This window comes from Salmo salar, chromosome 06 (assembly GCF_965601325.2).
Source record: "Salmo salar chromosome 06, fSalSal1, whole genome shotgun sequence".
Lineage (NCBI taxonomy): Eukaryota > Metazoa > Chordata > Actinopteri > Salmoniformes > Salmonidae > Salmo > Salmo salar.
In genome coordinates, this window is record NC_138296.1 from 50,950,220 (window position 1) to 50,965,137 (window position 14,918).

Genomic DNA, 14,918 nt, shown 5'->3' on the forward strand with positions numbered 1-14,918 from the left:
AACATCCCCACAGCATGATGCTGCCACCACCATGCTTCACCGTAGGGATGGTGCCCGGTTTCTTCCAGATGTGACATTTGGCATTCTGGCCGAAGAGTTCAATCTTGGTTTCATCAGACCAGAGAATATTGTTTCTCATGGTATGAGAATCTTAAGGTGCCTTTTAGCATACTCTAAGCGTGCTGTCGTGTTACTTTTACTGAGGAGTGGCTTCTGTCTGGCCACTCTACCATAAAGGCCTGATTGGTGGAGTGCTGCAGACATTGTTGTCCTTCTGGAAGGTTCTCCCATACACAGAGGAACTTTAGAGCTCTGTCAGTGACCATCCGGTTCTTGGTCACCTCCCTGACTAAGGCCCTTCTCCCCCGATTGCTCAGTTTGGCCGGCCGGCCAGCTCTTGGAAGAGTCCTGGTGGTTCTAAACTTCTTCCATTTAAGAATGATGGAGGCCACTGTGTTCTTGGGGACCTTCAATGCTGCAGAAATGTTTTGGTACCCTTCCCCAGATCTGTGCCTCGACACAATCCTGTCTCGGAGCTCTACGGACAATTCCTTTGACCTCATGGCTTGGTTTTTGCTCTGACATGCACTGTCAGTTGTGGGACTCCAATCAAGTTGTAGAAACTTCTCAAGGATGATCACTGTAGATTGTCAAAACAATGGGAATGTTACTATAGATCATTCATAAAGACTTAATACGCATAGAATATCAAAGTTGCTCCACAAATCATTTAGCAAAATCATATGCTTATAAATCATAGGCTCCATTAATCCTTAAAAGTAGTTTTTAATTTGAAGTTCCACCATGTTGTGTGTTTAGGAGCCGGTGGAGGATCTGGATACAAAGAGGGTACTGGACCTTCAGGGTGATGCCCGCCTCCACATTATCTCGGGTGGGACTAAGGTGGTGCAGCATAGCCCCCCGCTCCGTGCCACTGTAGGACTCAAACGTCAGTTCCTACCTACTATGCTGTATATTATTCACTTATAATTATAAAGCACTTTAAATATATATTTTGTTATCACTTATCAATATAAAAACAAATCTATATTTTAGATCAATTATGTTTCAACTGTCATCTCAGCCTCAGAATAGATGGATTGAATCTGCCCTTGTATCTATCTTGTCTCACTAAGAGCAAATCATAATAGTTTGTTTTTCTTATTTTTCATTTTTCTGCAGCTGTGGACAATGGCTGTGTGGCTTATGTGTTGCGAACCGGATTCTATACCTCTCAGGTGAGGGGCTGCTGCCCTTGACTACCGAACTTGTCCAATAAGAACCGCTTGTTTTCATTTTCTGTTGCAAAATGTTTGGCTACGGTGTTCAGTAATGAATACAACCCTGGTGTTGTTAACCACGCCTGTCTACAGGGTAAACTGCTGAGGACCATCTTGTTTGGAGTGAAGAGGGTGACAGCCAACAACTTGGAAACATTCATCTTCATCCTCTTCCTCCTGGTGTTCGCCATCGCTGCTGCTGGCTATGTGTGGGTGGAAGGTGAGGGATGCAGTGAACAACGCAACGAAATCAATCAATCAAATGTGTTTTATAAAGCCCTTTTTATGTCAGCAGTTGTCACAAAGTTCTTCATTCTAAACCCCATGGAACAGGCAATGCAGAAACACAGTTAGTCCTACTTAGAGCATTTCTCCATTATACAGTTTGTTTATATCATGGCGGTAGTTTATTAGCCAAGAGACAATTTAAGGAGAGATTCTTTTACTCACTAAACATTTTTACTGAACATTGACAGTCTTGCCGAAGGGCCCTATTCATTAAAAAAAAAACATGACTTAAACACAAATTCCTCCTTTATAAAATGCTATAAAACAAATAGGCCCTGAGGTCAGGAGAGAGCAGCAGGTTTTTCTTGACTACATGCAGTATAACTGTATTTATTAATATTAATAATCAGGATCGGTACATCCGAACATCACACCTGCGGGACAGGTACAAGATGGCAACAACAACTGCCCGAGTTACACCAGGAATGCACAGTCCCTCCATCAGTGCTCAGACTGTCCACAATAGGCTGAGAGAGGCTGGACTGTGGACTTGTATGCCTGTTGTAAGGCAGGTCCTCACCAGACGTCACCGGCAACAACGTTGCCTATGGGCACAAACCTACCCGTCGCTGGACCAGACAGGACTGGCAAAAAGTGATCTTCACTGACGAGTCGCGGTTTTGTCTCACCAGGGGTGATGGTCGGATTCGCATTTATCATTGAAGGAATGAGCGTTACACCAAGGCCTGTACTCTGGAGCGAGATCGATTTGGAGGTGGAAGGTCCGTCATGGTCTGGGGCAGTGTGTCACAGTATCATCAGACTGAGCTTGTTGTCGTTGCAGGCAATCTCAACGCTGTGCGTTACAGGGAAGACATCCTCCTCCCTCATGTGGTACCCTTCCTGCAGGCTCATCCTGACATGACCCTCCAGCATGACAATGCTTCCAGCCATACTGCTCGTTCTGTGCGTGATTTCCTGCAAGACAGGAATGTCAGTGTTCTGCCATGGCCAACGAAGAGCCCGGATCTCAATCCCATTGAGCACGTCTGGGACCTGTTGGATCGGAGGGTGAGGGCTAAGGCCATTTCCCTCAGAAATGTCCGGGAACTTGCAGGTGCTTTGGTGGAAGAGTGGGGTAACATCTCACAGCACGAACTGGCAAATCTGTGTGCTCTCCCCTGCAGGAACTAAGGACCCTAGCAGGAACCGGTATAAGTTGTTCCTGGAGTGTACTCTCATCCTGACCTCTGTGGTTCCACCTGAGCTCCCTATAGAATTGTCTCTGGCAGTCAACACATCCCTCATCGCTCTGGCCAAGCTCTGTGAGTCAACAGTGTGTGTGTGGCGGGCGGGGTGGTATGTGGATGTATGTGTTGTGAAAGTGGTTCTGAAACTGGCATGGTAATGTTTTCTAGTACTTAATGATGCCAGTCCACCTCGCTGTTCTGCTATTTGACTCACCCCTTTCTTTCTTCTCCCTTTCATAGATGTTTTCTGCACTGAGCCCTTCAGGATCCCGTTTGCAGGCAAGGTGGAGGTGTGTTGCTTTGACAAGACGGGCACCTTGACCAGCGACCATCTGGTTGTGCGGGGGGTCGCAGGCCTCAGGTACACTTTATTTTTTTAGATTTTCCAGTATGATCCATTTCTTTGTTGCAAAGTTTTACAAAGACAGACTGGACCTGATGATATTAAGACATTTTAAAGGCTTCATAATGGCATCATAATGCATTGTAACGGTCTGGGTTAAGTAAAGTGTCTACCAATGCCCTTATGCGCTGGTGTCATACTGTGAGTATTGTCATATTGAGGAGTGACATTTAAAGAGCAACTGACATGTTTTTAGTATTATTTAATCAAATTAAAATCTCTGGAAGAATATGAAGTTCGTTTTTACGTTTGTTTGTAAACCTTTTCTAAACTCCTCCAGAGAAGGGAAAGAAGTGATGCCTGTGTCAGAGATCCCAGTGGAAACGCATCGGGTGGTTGCTACGTGTCACTCACTAGTTACCCTTGACGACGGACAGCTGGTAGGCGACCCCCTGGAGAAGGCCATGCTCACTGCTGCTGACTGGACCCTCACTAAAGGTTTTGTGTGTGTGTGTGTGTGTGTGTGTGTACACCTCAGGATTTTTGCTCTGTCTCCTCTTTGTACACCAGAAGTGAAAGTGTGTGTCTCCATATGTTTGCATCATATCTACCCTTCTGTCCCTCTCTCTGTGGTGTAGATGAAAAGGTGTTTGCTCGCGGTATAAAGACCCCAGGCCTGAAGATCCACCAGCGGTTCCACTTTGCCAGTGCTCTGAAGAGGATGTCTGTCCTCGCCTCCTATGAGAAACTGGGCTCCACTGACCTCTGCTATGTCTCCACTGTCAAAGGAGCTCCAGAGACACTCAGGGACATGGTAAAAATCATTGTTTTAAATAGAATACTAACATTTAATGTATAATTTAATATACAGTTGAAGTCGAAGTTTACATACACCTTACCCAAATACATTTAAACTCAGTTTTTCACAATTCCTGACATTTAATCCTAGTAAAAATTCCCTGTCTTAGGTCAGTTAGGATCACCACTTTATTTTAATAATGTGAAATGTCAGAATAATAGTACAGAGTGATTTATTTCATCACATTCCCGGTGGGTCAGAAGTTTACATACACTCAATTAGTATTTGGTAGCATTGCCTTTAAATTGTTTAACTTGGGTCAAACGTTTCTGGTAGCCTTCCACAAGCTTCCCACAATAAGTTGGGTGCATTTTGGCCCATCCCTCCTGGCAGAGCTGGTGTAACTGAGTCAGGTTTCTAGGCCTCCTTGCTTGCACACGCTTTTTCAGTTCTGCCCACAAATGTTCTATAGGGTTGAGGTCAGGGCTTTGTGATGGCCACTCCAATACCTTGACTTTGTTGTCCTTAAGCCATTTTGCCACAACTTTGGAAGTATGCTTGGGGTCATTGTCCATTTGGAAGACCCATTTGCGACCAAGCTTTAACTTCCTGACTGATGTCTTGAGATGTTGCTTCAATATATCCACATCATTTTCCTGCCTCATGATGCCATCTATTTTGTGAATTGCACCAGTCCCACCTGCAGCAAGGCATCCCCACAACATGATGCTGCCACCCCTGTTCTTCACGGTTGGGATGGTGTTCTTCGGCTTGCATGCCTCCCCATTTTTCCTCCAAACATAACAATGGTCATTATGGCCAAACAGTTCCATTTTTGTTTCATCAGACCAGAGGATATTTCTCCAAAAAGTACGAACTTTGTCCCCATGTTAAGTTGCAAACCGTAGTCTGGCTTTTTTATGGCGGTTTTGGAGCAGTGGCTTCTTCCTTGCTGAGCGGTCTTTCAGGTTATGTCGATATAGAACTCGTTTTACTGTGAATATAGATACTATTGTACCTGTTTCCTCCAGCATCTTCACACGGTCCTTTGCTGTTGTTCTGGGATTGATTTGTACTTTTCGCACCAAAGTACGTTCATCTCTAGGAGACAGAATGTGTCTCCTTCCTGAGCGGTATGACGGCTGCGTGGTCCCATGGTGTTTATACTTGCGTACTATTGTTTGTACAGATGAACGTGGGACCTTCAGGCATTTGGAAATTGCTCCCAAGGATGAACCAGACTTGTGGAGGTCTACAATTTTTTTTTTTTTAGGTCTTGGCTGATTTCTTTTGATTTTCCCATGATGTCAAGCAAAGAGGCACTGAGTTTGAAGGTAGGCCTTGAAATACATCCACAGGTACACCTCCAGTTGACTCAAATGATGTCAGTTAGCCTATCAGAAGCTTCTAAAGGCATAACATAATTTTCTGGAATTTTCCAAGCTATTTAATGGAACAGTCAACTTAGTGTATGTAAACTTCTGACTCACTGGAATTGTGATTAAGTGAAATAATCTGTCTGTAAACAATTGTTGGAAAAAGTACTTGTGTCATGCACACAGTAGATGTCCCAAATGACTTGCCAAAACTATAGTTTGTTAACAAGAAATGTGTGCAGTGGTTGAAAAAAATGGTTTTAATGACTCCAACCTAAGTGTATGTAAATTTCCGACTTCAACTGTATCTTTATGGTCAATATAATACATGTCTACTGTACTACACTTCATATAGAAGTACATCATCTCAGTGCTGAGTAGATACGTCATTGCTGCAGTTACAACCTGCTTATTACACTTTCTTTGCGTCATTATCATTGTTCTAACCATTTGTTTGTTTTTGTAGTTCTCAGAGTGCCCAGCCAGCTATGACCAGGTGCACAGGGAGATGTCCAGAGAAGGGGCCAGGGTTCTGGCCTTGGGATACAGAGAGATCGGACACCTCAGCCACCAACAGGTAACTCTACCTGTCCTGTCTAATTCACCTATCACCTACCTGTCCTGTCCTATCTAACTCAGGGTTTCTCAAACTTTTTGCGGCCGGGGACCCCTTTTGTGATAGCAAATTCATCAGGGACCCCCTCATAATCAGAACACAACTCACGTGAGATAAAAAGATAGCATACAGTGAGTTTTACTATGACGTTGGTAGTACATGGCTGGACAACCCAAATTTTGTGCCCTGGAAGACCTGCCTCTTAGCATTGGAGAGAAAACATTCGTTTTCAAGTACATTTCCTGCAATTCTACACATTTTGTCATGTGGCAGAGATAATTGTTGTTATTGCAGCTTTAAAGCTAATATCCTGCAACGCTACATATTCCATGGGGCAGAGCATTTTTCCATGGGGCAGAGAGGAAAAACGTAGCAATTTTAAAGCTTAAATGACAGTTCACTTGTGTAAAAACATTATAATAATACATTTGGGAAAAATAAGTATTGAGTTGAGAAATTGATAATTGGTGGAGTATATGTTAGCCTCCCAGGCCCATGTTGCCCAAGGTTAAGAACATAAATTGTAGATTAATAATATTACATTGTATTGTATAACACTCTCTATACTTATTCCATGGATCCCTTGGTCAAAATGTGTTACATTTGGGGACTCCCGGGTGGCGCAGTGGTCTAAGGCACTGCGTCGCAGTGCTAGCTGTGCCACCAGAGATTCTGGGTTCGCGCCCAGGCTTTGTTGCAGCCGGCCGCGACCGGGAGGCCCATGGGGCGGCGCACAATTGGCCCAGCGTCGTCCGGGTTAGGGAGGGTTTGGTCGGCAGGGATATCCTTGTCTTATCGCGCACTAGCGACTCCTGTGGCGGGCCGGGCGCAGTGCACGCTGACCAGGTCGCCAGGTGTATGGTGTTTCCTCCGACACATTGGTGCGGCTGGCTTCCGGGTTGGATGTGCATTGTGTCAAGAGGCAGTGCGGCTTGGTTGTGTTTCGGAGGATGGCTTTCGAACTTCGCCTCTCCCGAGTCCGTACCGGAGTTGCAGCGATGAGACAAGACTGTAACTACTACCAATTGGATACCACGAAATTGGGGAGAAAAAGGGGTACAAAATAAAAGTTCACGAAAATAGATCGCTATATAAAGCAGGCAGACTTGCTTCGAGGCATTTAGTTACTGTTCGATTGAACGGTATAGGATGGGCAAAACGAGTGACCTAAACGACTTTAAGCGTGGTCTGATCGCGTGGTGCCAAGTGCGCTGGATCCATTATCTCAGAAACGACCGCCCTCATGCACGACAGAATGGCGCGACAAACAAAGAACATCCAGTTAGTGGTCGAAAAGAGCTCGTTGATGAGAGAGGTCGAAGGAGAATGGCAATAATCGTGCAAGCTATCAGGCGGGCCACAAACAGGCAAATAACGGCGCAGTACAACAGTGGTGTGTAGAACGGCATCTCAGAACGCACAACTCATTAATCCTTGTCACGGATGGGCTGTTGCAGCAGGTGACCACCCAGATGACCACTTCTATCAGCTAAAAACAAGAGGAAGCAGGTCCAGTGGGCACGCAATCACCAACACTGGACAATTGAGGAGTGGAAAAACATTGCCTGGTCCGACGAATTGCCCGGTTCCTGTTGTGTCATTCTGATGACAGAGTCAGCATTTGGTGTAAGCAGCATGAACCCATTCTGCCTAGTGTCAACGGTACAGGCTGGTGGTGTGGTGTAATGGTGTGGGGAATGTTTTCCTGGCACACGTCAGGTCCCTTGATACTAATTGAGCAACATGTCCATTCCCCAAAGAATTCAGGCTGTTCTGGATGGGTGTACCTAATAAACTGTCCTGTCCTGTCTAATTCACCCGTCTTGCCCTGTTCTCTCTAACTCACCTATCTCACCTACTTGTCCTGTCTAACTCACCTAAGTCATCTATCGGTCCTGTCCTGCTCTGTGTGAGGGGATGAGTTTCCCGAAAGCCTCATAGTTAACGTGGCACGCTATTTCAATACTCTCAACAACCCAGCTACTCAGCCGAAAGAGAGGGTGGGGTAGTTCTGGGTCTTCAAGATAAAGTACCACGTTAGCTGCAAGGCTTTTGTGAACCTCAGCCAAGCGGTTAGTTGAGGGTGTCTCTCTTTTACAGCAGGGGTTGGTTGTTTGTGTGACTGGGTGCTTTGTGGCTGTCTGTACAGGTGCGGGAGGTGACTCGTGATGCTCTGGAGTGTGACCTGCAGTTTGCCGGCTTCATGGTCGTCTCGTGTCCCCTGAAGACCGACAGCAAGGCTGTCATTAAAGAGATCCAGGAGGCATCGCATCATGTGAGGAGGCTGTCTCAAAACACACTCACGCTCACACACATTCACACAGATTACAATTATTACAATAATATCAGGCACATCCATGCACGCAGTCACTCAGTCACGCGCACACACTGTACACCAGACATACACATAACCATCCTCTCCTCCGTCTCTCCCTCAGGTGGTGATGATAACAGGCGACAACCCTCTAACAGCGTGCCATGTGGCCAGAGAGCTCCACTTCATCCAGAAGGAACACACACTCATACTGCAGGCCACTCCCAACCAGGGTAGGGAAAACTAAGAGCCAATTTATGCTTGATCTGAAAACCATTCTGTCAGTTTTCACTCCAACCCTAATCTAGTGCACCTGATTCTAATAGCTGGTTGATAAGCTGAATCAGGTTAGTTACAACTGGGGTTGGACAGAAAGCAGACAGGACTGTAGCTCTCCACGAACATGGTTGGATGGCTCTGTACTAGACTAATCTACAGACTAATCCATTGATGATATAGCCATATGATTGTTGTAATGAAGGGATCTATAGTGGACAGTGCATGTGTTGTAGACCTGGGTCAAATGCATATATATTATACTTGAGCTGCACTTGATCTACTTCGCCCCAGTACAATGGAATAATATGCAAACCAAATCAAGCGCACCTTAAGTACTTGAGACTATTTGACATAATATGTATGTTTTTAACCCTGGTGTAGTGTGTCGCTTTTTTAAGAATGCCCTATAATACGGTAACTTGTGCCGTTGTTCCTTCCAGGTGAGTGGCAGTGGGAGTCTATAGACGGCAGTGTGTGTGTTCCGCTGCCCCCACCATCTGTCCCCTCGTTGGTTGATCAGTATGATCTGTGTGTGACGGGGGAGGGGCTAACCAGACTGACCAGTGACACCCGGTTGCTCCACGCCCTCCTGCCGCATGTCCGGGTGTTCGCACGTGTCAGCCCTAAACAGAAGGTCAGTCTTCTTGCCTCCATATAGACGTTAGCTATGTCAAAAATGGCACCCTACTATTTTTCTAGTGCACTACTTTTGACCAGGGCCCATAGGACTCTAGTCAAAAGTAGTGCACTATACAGTATAGGGATTAAATAGGGTTCAATTTTGGACACTGCCACTGAATTCTATTTTTGTGTCAATAAAGCTTTGTTCGATTTGATTACCTTTCAATTCCAATTGCTCTTATTTTACTAAATTTTTGTTGATGTAATGAATTTATTAGATAATAAAAAATAGACTACATATATTCTTGAGTGTACAAAACATTATGAACACATGCTCTTTTCATGACAGACTGACCAGGTGAATCCAGCTGAAAGCTATGATCCCTTATTGGGGAGTGTAGATGAAGGGGAGGAGATGGGTTAAATAAGTATTTTTCAGCCTTGAGACAATTGAGACATGGATTGCGTATGTGTGCCATTCAGAGGGCGTGTTGTTTAAGTGCCTTTGAACGGGGTATGTTAGTAGGTGCCAGACGCACTGGTTTGTGGTTTTTCATGCTCAACAGTTTCCTGTGTGTATCAAGAATGGGGGGGGTGCAACTCAATATTAGGAAAATGTTTTTCGGGTTTTGTACACTCGGTGCACAAGCAATACACTCAAGAACTGGCGGTATATTTTGAGGCTAGTTTTGTGCTAACTGTGTGTATTGTTATTGTGTTGCAGGAGTTTGTAATCACTAGTCTTAAAGGATTGGGCTATACAACATTGATGTGCGGAGACGGGACCAATGACGTCGGAGCACTCAAACACTCTCATATCGGTGAGGTCACTTGACATGTCACTCAAAGCTGTGCACAATATTCAGAAACGTTAACGGACACACCTGTCTTAGACCATGATACCTTCAATTCAACCTTTTTTGTCTCAGTAGGGAAATTTATGCCATCCTCTTATCATAAACAATGTCGCTATATGTGTATCATTTTGTGACCATTCTCTCTCTCTCTCTCTCTCTCTCTCTCTCTTTCTCTCTCTCCCCCCTCCCCCTACCCTCTCTCCTTCCCTCCCCCTTTCCCCCCATCAGGTGTGGCTCTGTTGGCCAACGCTCCAGAGCGTATGCCTGAGAGGAGGAAGAGGGGCAGAGAGAAGGAGACCCCAGCAGCCGACTCCAGACCCTCCCTACCTCCGGTCACCAGCTCAGGGGTCAAACTGACCTCCAGGGCAGCCAGGCAAAGGGTCATGGCCCAGAGAGAGGAGCAGCTAGCCGCACAGAAGGTGGTGCGTGTGTGTGTTGGGGTAGGGAGGGAGGGAGGGAGGGAGGGAGGGAGGGAGGGGTGATTGTGCGTGTTGTTAACCATTTGGTGTTTATTCTGTTGTAGGAGAGGATTAGTCAAGTCTTAAGGGAGCTGGAAGAAGATCAGATACAAGTAGTGAAACTGGGAGATGCCTCCATTGCTGCCCCCTTCACCTCCAAATTGTCCTCCATACAGTGCAGTGAGGAACATACACACACATAATCAATACACATTTTTATTTTATTTTATAAAATGTGTGTTTTTGTTTACACCCACACTGTATACAAACACAAATTAACACAAACTCTCGCTCACTCACTCACTGTCTCTCTCACTCACTCACTGTCTCTCTCTCTCTCACTCACACACGTTCTCCCTCTCCCTCTTTATCACCTCCTCCTGCCTAGTCTGCCACGTGATAAAGCAGGGCCGCTGTACGCTGGTGACCACACTACAGATGTTTAAGATCCTGGCGCTGAACGCCCTGGTGCTGGCCTACAGCCAGTCTGTCCTCTACCTGGAGGGGGTCAAGTTCAGTGACTTCCAGGCCACCCTACAGGGCCTGCTATTGGCCGGCTGCTTTCTCTTCATCTCCAGGTCAAAGGTGAAAGGTCACATGGAGGAAAAAACACTGTAGTGCTTTCTCTTGATAGTTTTTCTTCCTTCAGTTCCTTGTGTCCTCTCCTCCCTGCCTCCTTCCCTGCCTCCTCAAAACGTCAGAGGGAAGCGTTTCTTTTCCTTGAATCCTTTCATCAGTTCCCGACAGACATTTTTTAGGAGGAAAGGACATAAGGAATCGCGGAAAGAGTATTAAGAAAGAACCTGTGACATCCATGTAATGCATGTACTGTAGTTGTGATTGGTAGGAAACCATATCTTTATGTAGCCCTAGTGCTAACAGGTGTAGTTTCAAGTTAAGCCTCTAACTCAACTTAGGGGGTTTTCCCATTAAATTCGGTGCCCTGGTCCGTTTTCCTGGAGAGTGTGAGAATTCTACAAAATAAGTTTTGCTTTCACAAGACCTGAAAATAACCATTTCAGGGTGCGATTAGCAAGACGCACATTCTACATGACGTTAGCGAGCTAGCTTGTTTACAATTGGCAAAAAGTTCCATGTGACTCCTGATACTCTGGTCCTGGATCTTGGACCCGTTACAAATGCAGGTCCAGGATTCGTTTTAGCCAGGATTAATTTGTGTTTCACACATGCTTTATAGTGCGGCTCAGGGCACCAAACGCTCCAGGAAATGGATCATACAGGGGAGATGTGAAAGCGCCCTTTTAAGTTTTCATCCTATTTTCTCTTGTCCTGTCCAGCCCCTGAAGACTCTGTCTAAAGAGCGGCCCTTACCTAACATCTTCAACCTGTACACTGTTCTGACAGTACTGCTGCAGTTTGCTGTTCACTTCTGTAGTCTGGTATACCTGTACAAAGGAGCGCAGAGCAGAAGTCCTCCAAGGTACACACACATGCATACACACATGCAAGCGTGCAAACACATTCTCTCTCACACACACACAAACACACACACTATAGATACCTACAGACTTGCTCATACTGTATTTGCGCCCATACAGTACTAACCGTACATGTTCACCTTACAATTATTGACATTGTCTTGTTTCCAACCAGTCCAAATATCCCCTCTCATAATCCTCTGTCTGTTGTCCTTTATCTTTTAGGGCGGAGCGGTTTGCGGACCTGTACAAAGAGTTTGAGCCCAGTCTCATCAACAGCACAGTGTACATAATGTCTATGGCCATGCAGATGGCTACCTTTGCCATTAACTACAAGGTACTGCTCTTCCTCCTCCATGTCTTAGGTTTAATGTAGCCTTCATGATCCCTTATAAGGCCTTTCTTTGCATATAAAATATTTTTGAGGCTTCTATATAGGGCTTATGAAGGCTTCATTAAGCCTACATAAGGGATACCTAATAAAAAATGTGGCCCATTTTCTATACAATGGATAGACTATGCAGTACTTATCCTAGCCATCATTGAATAACACATGTATTCCACTAATACTGTGTGTTTTTCTAGGGTCATCCTTTCATGGAGTCTCTGAGTGAGAACAGACCGCTGCTATGGAGTATCGCCCTTTCAGGTCTGGCCATCGTGGGCCTTCTCTCAGGATCCTCGCCTGAATTCAACGAGCAGTTTGCTCTTGTAGATATACCAACAGAGGTCAGCATATATTATACAGATGTCGGATCTTAATTTGATCACAAAAATGTCCTGCTCATTAGGAAATTCAAATGAGCTTCGTGATTTATAGTAGTTATGTTAACTGAAAAGCAGCAGTTCTCTTTCTCCTTGCGGGAGCAGTCGAGTTTTTCAGACCAGTGGGGCTATATTTGTTCATATTCTGTAGGCTAACCATTAGCCTATCCATTGTCACATAATGAAAGGTGCGAAAATCAATAATAGGCTACTGTTTGTTTCACAGTCTATTGTTGCTTGCTAGGTCTGTGCATTTTCAATTAATCAATTTAGCATACCTTATATTATTTATAATTATGTTTTATGTTGGATGTGCGCTCACAATCTAATTGTTATTTGTCCGATGATTTATTATTTCTTAAAGGTATTTTTTAAAGAGTGTGTTTTTCGTAATTGTTTTGCTTTTATTGAAGAGGCAGTGGGATGGATTTGAAACAATGCCGACACAGGCATATCTGTCCCGGGGTCAGCGGCTGTAGACGCTGGACCACACAGGCACTGAGGCCACCAATAATTGATTCTGCCTATTGCTTGCCTTGAACATATAATAAAACAATTGATTAAAAAAAAGGATTTTCCCTAACAAAAAATACATACACCCCCAACAAATATTTAAATGTTTTATAATCCACATAAGAATTCACACGAGACGCACTGTAGCCTGCCTAGAGCCTGCATAGGCTCCTTGAACTGGCACACAGTGAACCTGCAGGCTAAGATACATTGTAGGTACGCTATTGCATTGTACATAAACATTGCTTCCAGCTGCCCCCTGGCGGTGATTCTAAATATTTCTTCAAACATTCAACTCCTGCTTGATTATTTTCCTCCTGCAATGAAACGGGTCAAATTAAGATCCAATATCTGTACTTTCACACACATTTTGTGTGATTGCCTTGATGTATTGCTTCATAACTTGTTATAACCTTTTTATAATGAATTAACTAAGTTTATAGTAATATGTTTGGAAGTTCTCCATTTAACTGCTTTTTAGTCCAGGACTAGGCTTAATCTGTGTCTGGGAAACCGGCGCAAAAGGATGTATAAATTATTATAATCTATGTGTTTTCTCCCTTGCAGTTCAAGCTAGTCATTGCCCGCGTCCTGGTGGTTGACTTTGTCGCTGCCCTGCTGGTCGACCGCGTTCTGCAGTTCCTGCTGGGCAAAGGAACCCTGAGGCTGCCTTCCTGAATCGCCATGCCAACAGCTGCCTTGAGCAACCCGCTGCCCTCAGCAACCAAACTGTAAAGGGAGAGGTTTGAGGAGACTTGTGGAGGGAGGAAAAGATTGAAGGCTGATGTGACGCACAAGACAGCTGAGGAGATGGACTAGGCATGTCAGGCAGACGCGCAGTACTGCTGCACCACACCCCTAAATGTTACCCCATCTCTCTACTGTCCTGCTTTGTCCCTCTGTTCCCCCTCTTCACTAATGTATTTAAAATTATATTTATTTTATGCTAGAGACAAACTTGGCCTCAAATGGTATTTGCTTTCTTTCGAATACTTTGAGCGTTTTGGTTGATCCTGCCAGTAGCCCCAGATAAGCAGGGTTTGCACTTTTGGGACTGTTCCGTTGCGCCAGGCAAGCTGAAACAAGTGCAGCTAAAGTATTTGAAAGAAAATAAATACTATTGGATACCCAGGTCTAGTTAGACTCCCCCTCTTGCCTTCCCGTTCCCCCTCTCCATTCCTCCCTCTATCACTGAAGGCCAAGAAGACAGCAGTATTGTGTGGCGTTTGAGATTGTGTGCCGGCCCATGTGAAATGCACACACACACAACAGGGCGTTCTCCAAGAGAATTGCGAAGTGTTTGATTTTTTTCCATTTCGTTTTTTCTTCTTCATTTTGTAAAAAGATAAAACTCTTACAGACTTATAAAAGACCAAAAAATACAAGTGGTGCTTTTTTTGTCAAGTGCTACTTTGTCATGTTCCATTGGTGCACTGCCTACTATAGGGGTTGAACATATATTTTTTAAGTGATGAGTGAGCTGCATACATTTGAACTGGAAGTCAAGTTGAGGCCACAAGAAAAGCCTTCAGATCTTTTTGCTTTATGTTTGAGAGGACTTTAAGTCCCGTGTGGCTCGCTTGGTAGAGGATGGCACTTGCAATGCCAGGGTTGTGGGTTCGATTCCCATGGGGGACCAGTATGAAAAATGTATGCACTCAATACTGTAAGTCGCTCTGGATAAGAGCATCTGCTAAATGACTAAAATGTAAAAATGTCTGGTGCACTCTTGCTTGCTACAATGGCAATCTATTGTGACAGATTAAAATCTAGTAGTTGA

At 44.8% G+C, this 14,918-nt stretch overlaps 1 protein-coding gene across 3 annotated transcripts in view; it reads left to right on the top strand.

The window, feature by feature from the left end:
* The window catches only part of LOC106607423 (endoplasmic reticulum transmembrane helix translocase), a 26,724-nt gene extending 11,806 nt beyond the window's left edge, over positions 1 to 14,918 (top strand). The window contains exons 7-25 of one of the 3 annotated variants that reach the window (XM_014204356.3): positions 820 to 949; positions 1,183 to 1,238; positions 1,374 to 1,500; positions 2,696 to 2,833; positions 2,999 to 3,119; positions 3,442 to 3,599; positions 3,740 to 3,915; positions 5,743 to 5,853; positions 8,042 to 8,167; positions 8,331 to 8,439; positions 8,926 to 9,119; positions 9,831 to 9,927; positions 10,192 to 10,385; positions 10,487 to 10,601; positions 10,810 to 11,006; positions 11,720 to 11,862; positions 12,086 to 12,197; positions 12,446 to 12,589; positions 13,706 to 14,918. In XM_014204356.3, the coding sequence (XP_014059831.1) occupies positions 820 to 949; positions 1,183 to 1,238; positions 1,374 to 1,500; positions 2,696 to 2,833; positions 2,999 to 3,119; positions 3,442 to 3,599; positions 3,740 to 3,915; positions 5,743 to 5,853; positions 8,042 to 8,167; positions 8,331 to 8,439; positions 8,926 to 9,119; positions 9,831 to 9,927; positions 10,192 to 10,385; positions 10,487 to 10,601; positions 10,810 to 11,006; positions 11,720 to 11,862; positions 12,086 to 12,197; positions 12,446 to 12,589; positions 13,706 to 13,816 (2,559 nt within the window). In that variant the 3' untranslated portion in view covers positions 13,817 to 14,918. The remainder of the gene's footprint in view (positions 1 to 819; positions 950 to 1,182; positions 1,239 to 1,373; positions 1,501 to 2,695; positions 2,834 to 2,998; positions 3,120 to 3,441; positions 3,600 to 3,739; positions 3,916 to 5,742; positions 5,854 to 8,041; positions 8,168 to 8,330; positions 8,440 to 8,925; positions 9,120 to 9,830; positions 9,928 to 10,191; positions 10,386 to 10,486; positions 10,602 to 10,809; positions 11,007 to 11,719; positions 11,863 to 12,085; positions 12,198 to 12,445; positions 12,590 to 13,705) is intronic. The other 2 variants (XM_014204357.3, XM_014204358.3) reach the window with 2 other exon arrangements.